Genomic DNA, 16,599 nt, shown 5'->3' with positions numbered 1-16,599 from the left:
GCTCTGCAGCAAGACAGAGGGGGCTGTTAGGTCACCATGAAGGCCCGCTTTTGAACCCCCGTGGGAATTGCAGCAATGTGTCACCAGGCCCGGGTGTGCACCGGTGCCTCCAGCCCCTTCCCCGCGTACTCTGCACACCGAAAGGCAAGATGCATGCAGGGCTCTGGCCCAGAGGACCCCGTTTCCAAGTGCGTCTCCCTGGATTCACTCTCCGTGGCTGCTTAGCAGCCTCAGTCTTGGCATAGATTCTTCCTGCAGGCAGGCCCCGCCTCTGGGAGTGCCGTCACCCTGCAGACCCAGGGCTGGCCCCCCAGGGCCTCCGGGCCAAAATTCCAGTTGTGCAGCCCCAAGCTGGGAAGTCAGATCTTGGGCCGCCAGCCTTTGATGAACTGCATGATCTTCTTGACCTGCAGCTTGGTGAGGTGAAAGTCATCTGCCAAGATGTCCTCACTGAGCTGCACGAAGATGCTGCCATCAATGCGCTCCCGGGCAAAGAAGCTCACCACGTCCTCCGAGAGCCCGATGAAACGCAGACTTCGCGAGACCTCCTCCAGGGAGAGTGCAGACAGGTCAGCGGGGGGCTGCCAGGAGGAGGCATCCCGGCCGCCCCAGCCTGTGGCCCCATCCCGGGGACTGGCCGGAGGCCCTTCTAGGCGCCCCTGGGTGAGAAGGAGTCGTGCTCTGCCTGCTTCGGGACCCTGCAGGGCCACGGGGGACAGGGGGGCGGGGACCTGTCGCAGCAACAAACCTTCAGGCTCAAAGGCCTTGGGGGGTCCAAGTGGCAGAAGGCCAGGCCCAGGCCCTGGAGCCCTCACAGCTCTGGGCTCCTGACAGCGCAGCAGCTCCGGCTCTGGAGAACTGCCCCGGCCCAGCTCAAAGGGATCAGAGGGCTCCAGGGCGGGTGTCTGCCGCTCAGAGGACGAGGAGGAGGAGGTGGGACAGGAGGAGGAGGCAGCAGCCGAATAGGCCTGGCCTGGAGGGCCCGGGCCCGGGCCCGGGGAATGAGTGGGGCTGGAGGTAGCCAGGGGACCTGAGCTGGCTGTGGGCCCAGAAGAGGAGGCGGCGGAAGGGCCTGTGGGGTAGGCAGGCCCGGAAAAGGGGTTCAGAGCTCCAAGGGGAGCGAAGCGTTTCTGGGGGTGGGAGGGCTTGAATGGAGGCGGGCAGCTGTGGTAGGTCTTGACCGGGATGTCGGCCCCCCAGAGAGAGGCAGCTCCACCGCTCAGGGGCTCTACAAGGGCCCGGGAGGCCTGGCTGGGCTGCGTAGTCGAGGGCAGGGGTCCCGGGGGTGGGCGGCTGGGGGACTCGCCCACCTTGCAGTCTCCCCAGGTGCATGGGTAGCAATAGAGGGAGTAGGTATCCGGTGACGGAGAGCCACTGCCACTGCGGGAGCCCACCCTGTGGGCAAAGAGACAGACACAGATGGAAGGGTAAGCACAGGAAGAGGGAAACGCGACAGGGCCACACACACACGACACAGCAAACCACTGCTCCCCCAGGTCACAGAGGCCGCTGCGCCAATCTCAGCAGCGCTGGCCTGCACCCCAGCCCCCGAGGCCTGGGGCCCTCTGGATTGCCCTATTCTTTCTCCCGGCACCGCCTCCCCAGGAAAAATTAAACTAAACTGAATTACATAGAAAATTTTCAATAGCAAGGAGCACTCCACCCTATGGCAGATCCCACTCTGGAGGGAAACAGAGCAACACTCCCAACCAACTGTCATCATTTAGGAGAGGAGATAACTGAAGCAGGAAGCCCCGGACCCCAGACCCCAGGGCCCCCTCCCTCAGGTACTGCTCAGAACCTCTGAACCTCTGAAACCCGGGCCTGAAGTCTTCCTCTTCCTCAGCACTGGCCCCCCTCCCCACCCTCCCCTGCTTCAATCCACCTGAGGAGGCCCAGGACCAAGAGAAGGAAGGGGCTCACCCATCCTGGAGGCCAGAGGAGTAGTAGGAGAGGCTGGAGCTGGGGGAGTGGACAGGCTGCAGCTTGGGGAAGCGTGGGGGCACCGGGGGACTGCCCGAGAGCCGGCCATTGGCACTGCCACCTCGGGGGGGCACAGGAGGGGCATTGAGCAGGCGGCACTCCTCCTTCACCTGCAAGCACAGGGCCATGACGCCACCCCCGGTCCCCAGGCAGCTGGGCCAGGGCGGCGTCTGGGACTGACACTGCCCCACTTTGCCAAGAGCCTGCCTTGCCTTACACCCCAGCTCCTCACCCAGCCACCCACCCCTTCTCGTCTCTCCAGCCCGTTTCACTCATCGAGAGCCGACAACACATACACAGTCTCCTGTGGCCTTGGAAATCCATCTTGAATGTAAGAAAAAATAGAGAAGTAGATAAAAAACAATCAGTTAAGTAGACATATTCCCTCCTCAAGGAAAAGGAGAGAAATAAAAAGAAAAACGTGTAATGAGGAGAAGAAAGGGAAGGAAAAGTATCTGCCATCTGGATCCCTGCCTTATAGGTCAGAACATCCATGGGATGTTCATAGGTGTTGTCCATAGTCTGTGGACAAGCTCGGTTGGAAAATTCTGTGTTAAACACAGATAAACGGGCTTCCTTCGTGCAGGACTTCTCAGAGCCTTTATTATACCAATACTCTGCGGCTCCAAAGTGAGGAGGGGGAAGGCTGGGCATCACAGACTACATTTTCTGAACTTACTTCACCATTGAACCTTCTTTACACTGGACAACTTAAAGGACTCCTTGTTCTGTGGAACCTTCTGGGTAACACTGTTCTAGGCTCATCCCCAATTCTCTGAGGCTGGGGACCTGCTGGCATCTTTGTCCCCACAACTCCCAATGCCACCGTCCCTGGTATCCCTTCCTACAAATGCTCCTGCGTTTCTTTCCTCCTTGTTTTCTCCCCTTTCCCCACCTCGGCCACCCTCTGTCATACACTCCGGGGGCTGGAGACCGAGATGCCAAGGCTGGGGCCCAGGAGAACGAGCTTTTCAAGCCCAAACCCTGACCCCTGGCTGGCCACCTCCCTGGAGGATGGGGCCCACAGGGCTCAGAGCCCTGCCTCCCCCCCTCCTCGCCTCCACCGCGTCCACTCACCGCCTCGGATTTGGGAGGCACTGGAGGCGGGGCCGCCTCGGGCTCCAGGCGGAGCGGCCCGGCGGCCCCGAAGGAGATGAGGTCGGGCCCCGGGAGCGGCCGGGTCCTGCCCTCGGCGAGGCCCTCGGCCGCCTGGTGCGTCCACAGCTCCTCGTAGGGGATCTCGGCGGGCGGCGCGGCGGACTCGGGCGCGCCGGCCCAGTCGGGACTCACGTACTCCTGGTCGCCGTCGCCGGGCGGGCCGGGGCCGGAGGCGCGGGCGGGCCCGAGGGCGCGCGGGGGCGCGGGCAGGCAGAGGCGCGCGCGGCGCGGGCTGGCGCAGTCTTCCGCCAGCTCGGCGGGCGCTTCGCGCACGGCGGTCGAGTACTCGTCGGGGTCGAAGCGCTCGCGGCAATAGGAGGCGCTGTCGCGCACCAGGCGCTCGACACGCGGGTCCCCGGCCAGCAGGCCCTGCGGTAGCGCGAAGCGCGGGGTGTCGGTGAGCAGCAGGAAGTGCAGCGGCGCCGGGCCCTCGCGGCGCAGCGCCAGCCCCAGCACCACCGTCTTGGAGATGATGCTGACCAGCTTGTAGCAGTGGCCCTCCCGCACCGGGTGCAGGTCATAGGGGTTGCGCGGCGGCCGGCTGGGCACCAGCACGTTCACCGGGAGCCGCACGCGCTCGATGATGGCGCGCACCGTGTGCTCGCCCTCCTGCATCTGCAGTTCCAGAGGGCTGCGCGTGCTGAAGCGGCCCTGGCACTGGAAGGGCAGGCTCAGGCTCTCATTGGTGCGGTGGTTCATGCAGATGAGGCAGGGCATCTTGCCTTTGATGGGCCTGGCACCCCCGCTGCCACCCGCGGCCCCCGGGCCCCCCGGGCCGCCGCCGCCCACCCCAGCCAGTGCCCCGGCCCGGCCCAGCTTGCGCAGCAGGGTGGTGAAGCGTGAGCGCTCCTTGGTGGTCTTGGCGCACAGAATCTCCGCCTGGCCCATGAGAGTGAGCTCGTCGCCGGCGTGCAGCGTGAAGTTGTACACCTCGCTGTCCTCGCTGAACTCGCCTGACACCACCTGGGGATCCCAGAAACGGCGGGAGGCCTTAGCCAGGGCCCCGGGAAAGCCACCGGGATGGGATCCAGGAGGACTGCGCTCCTCTTGGGGCTTTCCCAGGGCTAAGACCAGATCAAGAGCAGGGGACTGAGGACATTCCATCCTGGAGGGGCCACGTGGTGGCTGTGCAGCCTTCAGTGAGTTACCTCTCAGGGACCTTAGTTACTCTTACTTGGAAGAACTGCTGTAAGGATTAAATAAACTATATGTACAATGAAATACTTTGAAAATATTCAGTATACGGCAACTTTTGTTATTTTTTACAATTAGGGCGATAACAATCCTCCACCTATTCAACAAGACTACTCTGAAGAGAAATGAAGTGATGGATAAGCAGAGGGTTTATAAACAGGCAAGAACCGCCTGTACATAAGTGGGGGGCTGTGTGCACTATGTGCCCCACAGCTATACTACCACCACCAGTGGCTGAGAGGATGGCTGCCCTGAAAGACTTCCCAGTCAGGCCGTGACCCTCCACACACACTTCCTGCTTCCCCACCTTTTGCAGGAAGCTCCAGGAAGTTCATACACCTAGGGTGTATGAAGTTCATACAACCAGGGTCAGGCTTGTCCCCGAGGATAATGGAAACCTGGGGGCACCGTGCCTGGTGCAGAAAGGACTAACCTTGACACTGAAGGTGATGGCTTCCATCACAAAGATGCGATCAGGGAAGACGCTGGCCACCTCCTCCACGCTGCTGAAGTACCTCACTGGCTCCCGAACATCCCGGGCCTGCTCCAGGAGCTTGAACTTCCCTGCACGGGAAGGAACGCAGGCTGCTGCTAGGGTGGGCCTGCTTGCTGGGAGCCTAGCCTGTATCCAGAGAGGCCTCATTGTCCCCACTTCTTGTTCCACTCATCTCAGCCAGCCTCTCTGGAACTCAGGTGGTCAGAAGGGCAGGTGTGCACTAGTGGAAGGAGCTGGTCAGCTGATTCCAGCCTCAGCAGGGAGGTGAGCACAGATTCCTAGCAGCTAGAGCCCAGCCCTTACCCAGTGGACAGCTTGTGGGTGTGTGATAAGGCTAGCAGCTGCCTGCCCAGAGAAACCCAAGTGCAAACTGGCACCCAAACACTTGGACACAGAGCTATCCTCGGACCAAGCATTAGTGTGGCACTGGGTGTGCCGATTCCTAGCTTGGTCTCAGCCCCACTCTGATTTGCTATGACCCTAGACAAATCCCTTCCCTTCTCTGGGGCTTTGAGTCCTCAGCTGAGGAAGCTGGAGCAGATGCTCTTGGGCCCCACCTGGATCTGGCATTCTATGTATCTGTGTTGGATTGCCAACCCACACTGATGCAATGGGCAGACCAGGGGCCCAGCCCCAGTCTTTGGAGATCCAGGGAGAGCAACTCTGACTCCTCATCTGTTCCCAAATCCTCCTCTGATCCAACATCCAGCCCCACTGTCCCAGAGGCCTCTGATCTGAGCCCAGCAAAGCCTCCTCCCTCAGATGAGGTCTTCCCAACCTGCAGTCCAGGGCTATGTTTTGGCTGGCTCAGCAGATGCCCCCAGCAGACACAGACTTTAAAGAATGATGATAGGGCTTCCCTCGTGGCACAGTGGTTGAGAGTCCGCCTGCCGATACAGGGGACGCAGGTTCGTGCCCCGATCCGGGAAGATCCCACAAGCCGCGGAGCGGCTGGGCCCCTGAGCCATGGCCGCTGAGCCTGCACGTCCGGAGCCTGTGATCCGCAACGGGAGAGGCCACGACAGTGAGAGGCCCGCGTACCGCCAAAAAAAAAAAAAAAAAAAAGAATGATGATAATCCGTAAAGTTGTGTCCGGATGCCAAAAGCAGACAAAGACATTATAAGAAAGCAGAAATATAACTCTCAAGACCCCAGAAGCAAAAAAAAAAAAAAAAAAAGAATGATGATAATCCGTAAAGTTGACACCCTTCTGTGTAAACTGTCTAACCTCACTGGCCACACACCTTTTATGTGCCCACCTATGTGAGCACAAAGACAGGCTGTGAACCACGCTGGCATCTGGACAGATGGCCTCTCCTTAGCCCTCACACAAAAGGAAGAGAGTCTCGTATAAGCTGAGAGAAGACAAGGTGACTCTAGCTTCTGGTGGTTGCTGCAGTCATAGTCCATTCATTTATTCATTCCACAAACATCTGTGGAGCACCCACTATGTGCCAGACACTAGCCTTGCCCTGACACGGGGTGCAAATCTGGGTAAGACAGTCTGCCCACATGGAAATCCAGATATAGTGTGTGATGGCAGGATGTGACAAATGCTACACCAGACTCATGACAAAAGAGTGAGAAGACCACTGAGTTGGGGGAACTCTGCCTGGCAGTCTGAGGGGATCATAAGAATGAAAAGAGTTTTACAGAATGGACATTCTACATGGAAGAAGTAGCATGAGCAAAGACATAGAGTCACGGAAGCAGACCGCCTGCCCAAAGTGGTGAGTGCCTGGAGGGTAGGACTTGAGGGGGGTGAGGACAGGGGTGAAGCAGACAGCAACTGGGTTATGCAAGGCTCTGAATGCCATATGGTAGGACTTTATTCTGTAAGAATGAAACCCCCTGGAGTGTTCTGAGCAAGGAAAGACCAAGATCCAAGCTGAACTCTATAAAGATAACAGGGACACCATTCAGGTAAATAACTTAGTAATGAGTTCTGGAAAAGAGCCAGGGCAGCAACTGAGGGAATAGCAAAAATGAGCAGACCAAGAGGTACTTTCGAGGTAGGGCGCCTCATCAGACTGTGGTGAGGAACTCATCAGACTGGTGAGTAGGTGGTGGAGGAAGGGGCTCGGGTCACCAGCCTGGTCAGAAATGGAGACGGCAGAGCTGTTAACCAAAACTGGGACCCTGGAAGGAACGAGTTGTGGAGCACCGGCCAAACTGGGGAGGCCAAATGAGGCCCTGCAGGGGGTGTTCCTAGGGCAGGCGAGCGTGTGGGTGCAGCGCTTGAGGATGCCTAGTCGGAAGTAACAGACAGAAGGTCACCAGCCCACAGGAGGCAGCGTCAGCTGTGGAGCAGGCAAGATAGCTCAGGAAAGAGGAAGAACAGAGTATCTTGACCCTTTGGGGACCCTCTTCCCAGAGAAATCCCACAGTGTACCCCTAGCAGAAACACACAAAAAAGCATTTTGTATATAGTACAGGGGGGCGGTTCTTGGAGCTCCCAAAGCCCAACCAGAAACCCGGATTGAGACACCCACTCCCTAACGCAGAGTATGAAGAGCAGAGGGCCAGGGGCAGAGCCTGCAGCATCAACATCTATGAGTAGGAAAAGTGATAACCAAGAAAGAGAGGGGGAAATGCCCAGGAGAAAGCTGGAGGGAACATACCCCACATCCCATCCCCCATCCTCCCCCAACCACTCTGAGACCCTGGTAGGAAGAGGCCTCGGATGAGCCACAGCCCTAGAGGGCAGCAGGGATAAACTGAGGAGGGGACCTAGCAAGGAACAGTGATCTGCAGGTCAGAAAGCAGGAGTCACAGGTCTGCTACCATCCAAGAAAAGTAGCCCCCATCCCTCACCCAGTCGCCTCCCCCATATCCACACACAAACCCCCCAACCCCAAGCAGCCAGGCAGGGAGAAGTACCCACTGCCTCCTGTGGGGAGAGCTGGAGCCAAGTCAGGGCTAGAGCCGGGGGGAGGGTGCGGCAGGGAAGATCGATGTAACCATGGTAGCCGGCACCGCCCCCTCCGCCGCAGCCCGAGCCCAACCCGGTCATCACCGCCGGGAGGAAGGAAGGTAGACCTCCCGGGGGTGATGCTCTGGCCCCTGGAAGCCTTTTCCTCCCTCTGCAGCCCCACTGGGGGCAGCTTCCTCTCCTGCCTCCCCCTACATAAGACCCGAGGTCCCCTGCGGCTCTAGGGACCTGCCCCACCCTGGCCTGCCCCTCCTCCCTGTCCGTGATTCCCAGAGCACGTTTACGCAGCCCCCGACCGTCCCTTCCAGCCTGAAGCAGGGTCTTGTTTGTCACCCCTCCCTGCCAGCACCTGACCCGTAACAGACGCTCCATAAAGAATGGTGGGTAAATGCACAGACTTGGGAGTCAGACAGACCTGGCTGAATCCCAGCTCTGCCACCTACCACCTGTGTGGCCTTGAGCAAATTATTTAACCCCCATGGGCTTCTGTTTTCCCATCTGTAAAGTGGAAGCATACTACTTGGTTCAAGGGACGCATCTGCCCGGTGCTCCGCTGGGTCCGCGGCCCGCGCGGGGAGAGGCACCGCGCAGAGGGCAAGGCGGGGAGCTGGCGGGGGTGGGGGGTGGGGTCGTCCCGGAGGAGTCCGGTCTCCCCGCCTCCCCGGGCGGTGGGCCTTGGCCTGGAGACCCGGCTCTCCAGCAGCGGCCCCCACGCCACTCGCTGCAGGGCATCGCCCTGAGCCCTCCTCCCCTCTCCCTCCACCGCCTCCCGCCAGCTCAGTCCGCAGTCCGCCCCGCCCGCCTGCCCGCGCAATTATTAATTCATTAGGAGGAACCAGCTCGGAGCTGTGCACTCAGAGCTTCCTCATTAACCCGCCGGCGGCCCAGCCCCTCCCCCTCCTAGGGGGGCCTCGGCCACCCAGCCCCCATCCAGGCGGGGCCCGAGCGGCCCAAGAGCGGCCCACCGGAAAGATGGAGCTGGGGATAAGACACCTCGGCAGCCAGCTGTCACCCGCCGTGCACTAGGGCACCGAAAGAGATGGGGGGAGAGGGTCAGGAGCCCCGTGAACCCAGAGTTCCCCAGGAGGCTCTGTACCTTGGTTTCCCGGATTTTTAATGACACAACCGAAATGGCGCAGTACGTCATATTATTGTCAGTGAAGGCTTTTTCCAATCTTTGCTTTTTTTTTTTGCATTGAACCTGTGCCCCCAGCAGTGAAAGCGCCGAGTCTTCACCACTGGACCGCCAGGGAAGTCCCCCAATCTTTGCTTTTTTTATCCCAAGAAGAAGACCTGGGACCTCTCCCTGGACCAAGGCCAGATACCCAGGCTGGGAAGTTTCTAGCTTGGGCAGGCCTCCCCAAGGGCTCCAGGCCAGGTCAGAAAAACACTTGTAACAGTTTCCTCATGTTTAAAATGGGCTGCACAGGGCGCTGTAAAGAGCAGAAGCTCTTTACGGTAAAGGGTTTAGTCCTGTCCCACTGACTCCGGGGAGACCCAGGCAGCGCCAGAAGGGAAACAGCATACCTGCGAGGAAGGGACCGTGAGCCTTCCCAGCTCAAAGTATTCCAACCTTTGTTGGGGGGTGGGCAGCAGTTAAACACAGAACTGGGCTAACTACTAACTCCTGGAGCTCGATAAAACTTCCTCACGGGGTTGCTGTGAGGATGCAATGACAACAACGCTCTGCCCAGTGTCTGAAACGCAGCACGTGTTTAACGTGCAGGAGCTGTGGGATCCTGGGCTCACATGGGGGCATCTCTGGGATGGGGCCACCAGACTCACATCCCTCCCACACAGGGGACAACAACCCTGCATTCCTGAGGTGGCAGCAAGCAAGAGCCCAGGAGTCAAGACACCTGGGTGCTAGCCCTTGCCCTGCTGCTTACTAGCTGTGTGACCCTGGGCAAGTCACTTCCCTTCTTAGGCCCTCTGTTTCATTGTGTGTAAAACGAAAGGGCTGTACTTTCCTTTTTTTAGCAGCAGAATCCTTTCTTCAAACAAAATCTTTAGGACATCAGCATCATATATATAACAGATAAAAGTAGAAATTCATTGCAGAATCTTATTTAAAAGCCTAAAATTTTAACATTCACTTAAGTCAATCAGTGAAAACAGTAAGTTTAACACAAAAATTGGGAAAAACAGGATTAGAGCAGGCAGATGCAGCCACATAATCAGCCTGAGCATCCCTTTGTTTTTGGTCTTGTGGTTGCACAGTACTGAGAGGATCCTAGCAGGAGATATTCCCTTTGAGGGTCTGTGCAAAAAGTGTTAATGAGGCAGAGGTACCACCTGTATGTAATGGTACATACTGAAGGTCTCTAGTCAGGGTTAAGGTTTGATTTGTAGCAGTTTAAGGGTGTGGGTACTTTTTTATTAACATTAGTTTCAAATCTATTTTAAAATAAAATGGGAATCAAAGGTTTGCAACCAAAAACCCAGGGCTCCACAAAACAGTATGAAAACCACTGGGCCCTAACTCTAACCTTAACCCTAATCACCACCCTGCCAGCCATGACCTTGCTCACCCCTGTGGCTCTAAGGAAAAGCCAGTCACCAACAGTCTCCTCCAAGACCTCCCCACCCCTACCCCCCTGCCTACACCTCCCACCGGCTCTGTGCCATCTGTCCCTGGCTGGGCACACCTGGGTACTGCAGGGGGATGTCAATCTTGGGCCCGATGACATAGTGACCCTCCTCCAGGGTGTGGGCTGTCACCGTTGTCCACTGGCGGCAGGAGTGAATGAGCAGGATGTCTCGCTCACTGACGCCCTCGGCATACTCCCCTGAGAGGGGAAAGGAGGATAGAGGAGGAAGGACAGAAAAGAGAACATTAGGGGGGCAGAAAGAATAGGCAGGGTGATCTCCTCACCGAGACTCCACCAGGGCAGCTCCCCATGATCCCTGTCCAGAACAGCAATGCTCAAGGGACAGGCAGGCTGCCAGCTGCGACCTCGGGGCTGAATCAGGCCCCCTCTCTCAGGGTTCAGGCTCCCGATGGGGCCCCAGCAACCGGCCCAGCCTCCGTCCTGCATTCATCATTCGATTGGACTGCCTGCTGTCCCAGGCCCTGTGCTGGAGCCAGGGGCTCCCAGCGGATGAGCCCAGCCTCTGCCCTCCAGGAGCCCTTAGGCCCAGGGGGAGGTGGGAAGAGATGTGAACAGAGAATACAGGCCAAGTTTGAGGCACTGAATGGAGGCTGTCCGAGTTCTCACAGAAGGGGCAGTAAACTAGCTGAGGGGGAGTGTGGGGCAGGAGAGAGGATGGGAGACAGTGCCGAGCAGCAGACACTTGAGCTGGGCCTCAGAACCACCTGAACAGAGACCAGCAGAATTCTCAGCCCCCAAGTCGGCTCCTAGGCCAGCAAAGGAGGGCCTTGGTGGGGCACAGAGAGGGCCGAGAAGGGGCCGTCCATGGTGAACCCCAGAGCTATGGGTCACTCAGGTCAGGAGAACGGCAGGGCTTACAGGAGCTGATTCCTGGCTCTCTTTGGGCTCTCTTTTCACCCACTGCCACAGACAGTCTCCTGCACACAAGGGACCTCAAAGGAGAGGGGAGAAAGTCTCAGATACCCCCCGATCCCACCTCAGAGAAGCTGCTTCTTGGCTCTCCCTCCCTGGGCCCTTCATCCCCCCGCAGTCTTTGGAACACAGTGATGAAGGCCAGAGGAAGGGGGCGGATTTAGAAGAGTGATGGGGGCTAGTCCTGGGGGAAGCTGCATGGGGGCCAAGCCGTCGGGAGGGGCCTGGGCCCCAGAGGCTCCAACCCCAGCACCGGTTTCCAGGAGAGCAGAGGGGCTGGCCCAGCTTCCAGGAGGCCTTTGAGCCGTCTCCTGGTTGTAGCTGGTGCGTAGGGTGGCGGTGAGGGAATGCCTCCTTCCCAGCCCCCTCAGACGCAACTTAATAAATTTCTGCCACCCAACCAAATGGGAAATGGTTTACTCTGATGGCTGGGGACTCCCTGAAGTGTGTGCATTTGATCGGGGGAGGGGAAGATGTGTTCAGGACCTGCAGGAAGGGCCTGGCTTCCACCCTGTGTATGGGGGCCGGGGGGAAGCGGGGAGCCTTTCTCCTCAATTCCTCACCTGAGGCAGAGGAGGCTTTCCTACTCTGTAACCTCCTCTTAGAGCTCTCCTAAGCCCCAGGCTGCCCTTCCAAGGGATGCAGGCCACAGTCACACAGGACACACACCAACAACCATGGGTCATGGTCACCAGTAGTTGAGCCAGCACAGCCACCTGGCCCACAGTGATAGGGGCTTGCTTATCACCCCAACGATACAACTCAGTCCCATGGTCCCACTAAGGGGCCCCTCCCAAATGCACAGGCACACAGGGACCTTCAAGACGTACTTTTGATCACATATTCACACTCACAGTTTTGATCACATAAGGTGACCACAGCCATAGCCACCATTGTCACAGAAAGACACCAGGCAACTGGGCCATCACACCAGTTGCTCATTCCCTCATTCATTTACTCCTTCCATCTTTGTTAGGCAGGATGCCCTACCTCAAGGAGCCTGCAGCCCAGTAGAAGGACAATAAACTGACCATTACAACGGGTTACAGTAGGAGACAAGACAAGGGTGCCAGACGTGTCAGGGAGCCCAAAGGAGGCCTGCCAGATTGAGGAGCTCAAAAAGGACCCCCCCGGGGTCGGGGGAGATGCCAAAGAGGATGTGTGGGAAGTGGCCAGTTACAACCTAGGGCCAGCATATTCCATTCACACGCAGACACACACAGCCTTGCCGTTGACGTGGGCAGTCTCGGCATCACACGCCGACGATCCGGAAAACAAGCCGTTGGACTGCCGGGCAGCCCTGCCCGACGGCCCAGGCATAGACGCTCTCACCGAGCCCGCTCCTGGGACACGGTGACGCGCACTGTGCCCACTCCTCGCCGCCGCCGCGGGTAGGAGGAGTGGCTGCTGGCCCCGCGGAGGGGAGAGGAGAGGAGCCTGTGGCCGCGGGCTCCATTAGCATTCAGGGAAGCGAGTGTGCCAACGCGGGCCAAACCCCTATTCTTCTCACACACAAAACCCCCGGCCTGGCTGCCAGCCCCGGCTCCTGCCCCTCCCCCAGCCAAGCAGCCCCTCTTCCCCCAAACGGTCCACTTGCTCGGCGCAGCCTCCGGGCGCCCCTCTCGGGCCCGCAAGCATCAGCAGAGTAGCCCGGGCCCCCGGGCCCCAAGGAGAAGTGGGGCAAGATGTGGGGAGGTCCGGGGGCTCGGGGGCCCGCCCGGCGGGAGGACTCGCTCACTCAGGCCCAGAGGTAGTCTGCCGGCCCCCGGGGGCCGGAGGCTGCTCCCCAAGCCGCGAAAGGAGGGTGCGAGAAGGGTCCCAAGAGGGACAGAGCGGGGCTGGGGGGCGGCAGCGGTGGGAAGACAGAGTCCGAGGCCCAAGGGATACGGGAGGATCGAGGTGAGAGGCCGGAGACAAAAGGATGGAGGGGGCGCGGCCCGGGCGGGGGTCTGAGAGCGGCGAGGGAAGGGGGTGCACCGACGGGGCGGACTTGGCGGCTCCGCCGCGCTCCGGGCTCCAGCTGGGCCGGAGAACTCTGTCCCGGGCCCGGCCCCAGTCCCTGTCCCAGGTTTCTGTCCCTGTGCCCGTCCGTGGGGCCCAGAAGGAGGCGGCCCCTCGGTTCGTGGGCCCCGGCTCTCCGGGGAGGCGCTCCGGGAGCAGCGCGGGGCCCGCGCCGAGGAGCGGGAGGGCAGGGGCCGCATCCTCACGGCCCCGGGAGAGTCCCCGAAGGCCCCGTGGCCCCCCAGTCGCCCTTCCCAACACCCCCGGTACCTGGCCCGAGGCAGGCAAGCGTGGGCAAGCGGCAGCGGCTGACGATGAGGTCGAGCGGGAAGGCGCCCATGCTCCAGCGCAGGCCCGCCAGCCCGGCCGCCAACTTCTCCATGGCATGGGCGTCCCCGGGGCCGCCGTCCTGGGGCCCCGACGGCCAGTCCCGCGCGGCCCGGGCTTCCGCGCCCGCCGCCACCTCCTGGGGCCGCCGCGGCGCTCCCCGCCTGGCGGCCCGGCCGGTGCTGCGGGCGTCACGTGGCCGGCCTCCCAGCGGGGCGCCGGCCCCCGCCCCCCGCCCCTCGCCCCACCCCCCGGCCCGCGCCCGCAGCCGCCGCCAAGGCCCGCCTCCCCGCCCGCCCGGCTCGCCCGCCCCATCCCCGAGCGTCCAGGTGACAGCCGGGGACCGAGACCCCCGGCGGGCGCCAGGAGGGAAGACGTGGACGCGAAGCGGCATCCCCCGTGTCGGTGGTGGGGGTCGGCCTCCCCTTCCCCGCCGAGCGTGTTCGGATCCCCCTTTCCTCGCCCGCTGGTGCCCCGGCCTCCGGGAATCGCCTCCGGTCCCGCTCGGGGTCCTGCTTCACTTCCCAAAGCTTCTGCCGCCGCAATCCCAGCAGCGGTTGCTGCCTCTAGGACGCATATCACCTCCAGCTTCACACATCCTGGGAAGCCGCCTAATTAACCCCATTTTACTGATGAGCAAACAGACTCAGAGAGGTCAAGTAGCAGCTTGACTTGAAGCTGGTCTAACTGCAAATCCCACTGCCTTCCCAGCTTGTCGCCGAAGCCTAATACCGCCCCCTCCGCCCCCACTTTCCAAGTTCCCGGCGCCTTCTTACCGATTGCCACCTGTCCGTGAGCCAGATAGCTCCAGCATAGACATAGGCTGGTGCTGAAAGGGTTCCATGGACTCCCGTCCTCAGCCTCGGTACCCCAGAGAGATCCCCCTCAACACACACACACACAAACGCTCTCTTCGGAGGTGACTGACATCCCACATCAGGTGACCTGAACCCCAAGAGAAACGGCACCAGATAAGATGAACACAACTTCTCAGAGGAAGAGACATTTCAGATCACTGTTCAATCTCCATCTTTTGCAGAGGAAAGAAACAGAGACTCCAAGAGCAGAAATGCTTTGCTCCAAGGTCACACAGCGGGAAAGAAGCAGAGCTGTGACCGGAAGGCAGTTCGTCATCCAAACTGGGACACTCCTGAGAGTGCAGGAGGTGCTAACAGGGATAGGTTTATAGGCATAAACCAGGACAGAGGGTGTAAACCAGGACCAGACCGTTCGGTCACCCTATCTCTGAGAGAGGCCCCTCTGAGCCCTGATGCAGACGCCACGTCTGCAGCTTTGAGTCCTCAGTATTGCTGGTTCACCTCAGCTCTAGACCTCAGTTTCCAGCTGAGCCCCTCTATCCCCACCGAGGCATTCACAGGTATTCCATTGCAACAATCACACTTGAGCCCAGTCCTCTTTCATTTTCTCTCCCAGCTAAGGACATCACCTTTCACCTGGTCCCCCAACCTGGAACTCTTCTTAATCCTTACATCCAACTGGTCACCAAGTGCTGGCAATTCTGCTTCTGCCGTTTGTCCTGTGGCCCTTCCTCCTCTCCAACCCTGCTGTCCCAGCCGGACTTCAGTTCCTCCTCTGATCTTTCCTCCAGGCCACACTTCATATTTCATACCAAAATCCGTGTAACTCTGGATTTTGGCTGAGTCAGGGACCACACAGGTGTGAGAAATCAAGCAGAGCTACCTAACTGGTTGGACCCACCCCCTAATGGTTGTAGAATGTTCCAGAGCCTTTCTAGGGCTTTTTAACTGGTGGCAAATCTCCAGGGACCTCTATGTGCACACACATACATCCCTTGATGTGTTCAGGGCTCAAGAGCCGTGTAGGAAGGAAGTCAGCTTCACTTTGAGTCAGAACCGCTTAGATCTTTCCTTGGGCTGAGATTGCTGGAATACAGCTGGCAGCACGGAGAGCACAGGAAGCAGCCCGAGGGAGGAGGATGCTTAACGGAGAGGCCAGAGGGAGCAGCTGGGTCTGGAAGTGAGAGAGCTGGGGGCCTAGGTGATGTGTGAGGCTGTGCCTGAGCCTCACCCTCTGGGGGAGTCTGTGTGGGGGACAGAGAGGGCTGAGGGGTTGGGTCACTGGCATCCCAGCTGCTCTGCTGTGGGTTCCCCCTCTGAAGGGCTGGTGGTGACAAGTAGAAGGGAAGACATACAAGAGGTCAGTGGTCTGAAGGAGGAGGCAGGGAGGGGAGCACGGCCCTGGCAGAGGCCCACTGTTGGTCCAGAGGCCAGGCTGTGGCAGAGGTTGGCCAAGCTGCCCGTGAGTGGGCGGAGTGGTCAATGGAGTAGAAAGATGGTGGAAGTGGCCAGCAGCAGCTCAGGTTATGTGTAAAACAAACCCACTCCACCCCACCTAGAAGGATGGATGGCCTTCTCTGAGCCCATGAACTGGGGGAGGCCAGAAAACATTTGGATAAGCACCTCTGAAAATTCTAGGAAATGTTGTATCCAATTTTTCTTTCAGAAAATTCTAAATGTAAACTAGAGATAATAGTATTATGAATCCCCCTGTACTCATCTCCCAGCTTCAACACTTACCAGCCCACGGCTGATCTTATTTCTGTTTATTTCCCCTCCTTATAGAATTTTTTTAAAAACAGCTTTATTGAGTTATAATTCACATACTATACAATCCATCCATTTAAAATGTACAATTTTGGTGTTTTTAGTATACTCACCATATTGTGCAACCATCACCACGATCTAATTTTCAAACATGGTCATCTTTCCTTCAAAGAAAGCTCTACCCATTAGCAGTCAGTCCTTTCCCCAGCCCTCCTCCTATCTGTAAACAATCACCAGTCTACTTCCTGTCTCTATAAATTTGTTGATTCCATACATTTTCATACAAATAATAAAATGTGTGGTCTTCTGTGACTGGCTTCTCTCACTTAGCAGAAGTTTCAAGATTCACCCATGTTGCAGCATGTATCAGTACTTCTTTTTTTTTTTTTTTTTTTTTTT

General features: G+C 58.7%; 1 protein-coding gene across 1 annotated transcript; it reads right to left on the bottom strand.

The window, feature by feature from the left end:
- Positions 1-288: 288 nt before the first annotated feature.
- On the bottom strand, positions 289-13,670 carry GAREM2 (GRB2 associated regulator of MAPK1 subtype 2). Its single transcript, XM_024119027.2, has 6 exons — positions 13,559-13,670; positions 10,412-10,552; positions 4,769-4,899; positions 3,061-4,104; positions 1,924-2,093; positions 289-1,395 (listed from the first exon to the last, which is right to left on the bottom strand). Exons 1-6 carry the CDS (start codon positions 13,668-13,670, stop codon positions 360-362), a joined length of 2,634 nt encoding a protein of 877 aa, XP_023974795.1. The 3' UTR covers positions 289-359.
- Positions 13,671-16,599: the final 2,929 nt, after the last annotated feature.

The sequence above is a fragment of the Physeter macrocephalus genome, chromosome 12 (genome assembly GCF_002837175.3).
Source record: "Physeter macrocephalus isolate SW-GA chromosome 12, ASM283717v5, whole genome shotgun sequence".
NCBI classification, from domain to species: Eukaryota; Metazoa; Chordata; class Mammalia; order Artiodactyla; family Physeteridae; genus Physeter; species Physeter macrocephalus.
Note: the sequence above shows the minus strand (reverse complement) of the source record. Positions and strands in the feature narration are given on the sequence as shown.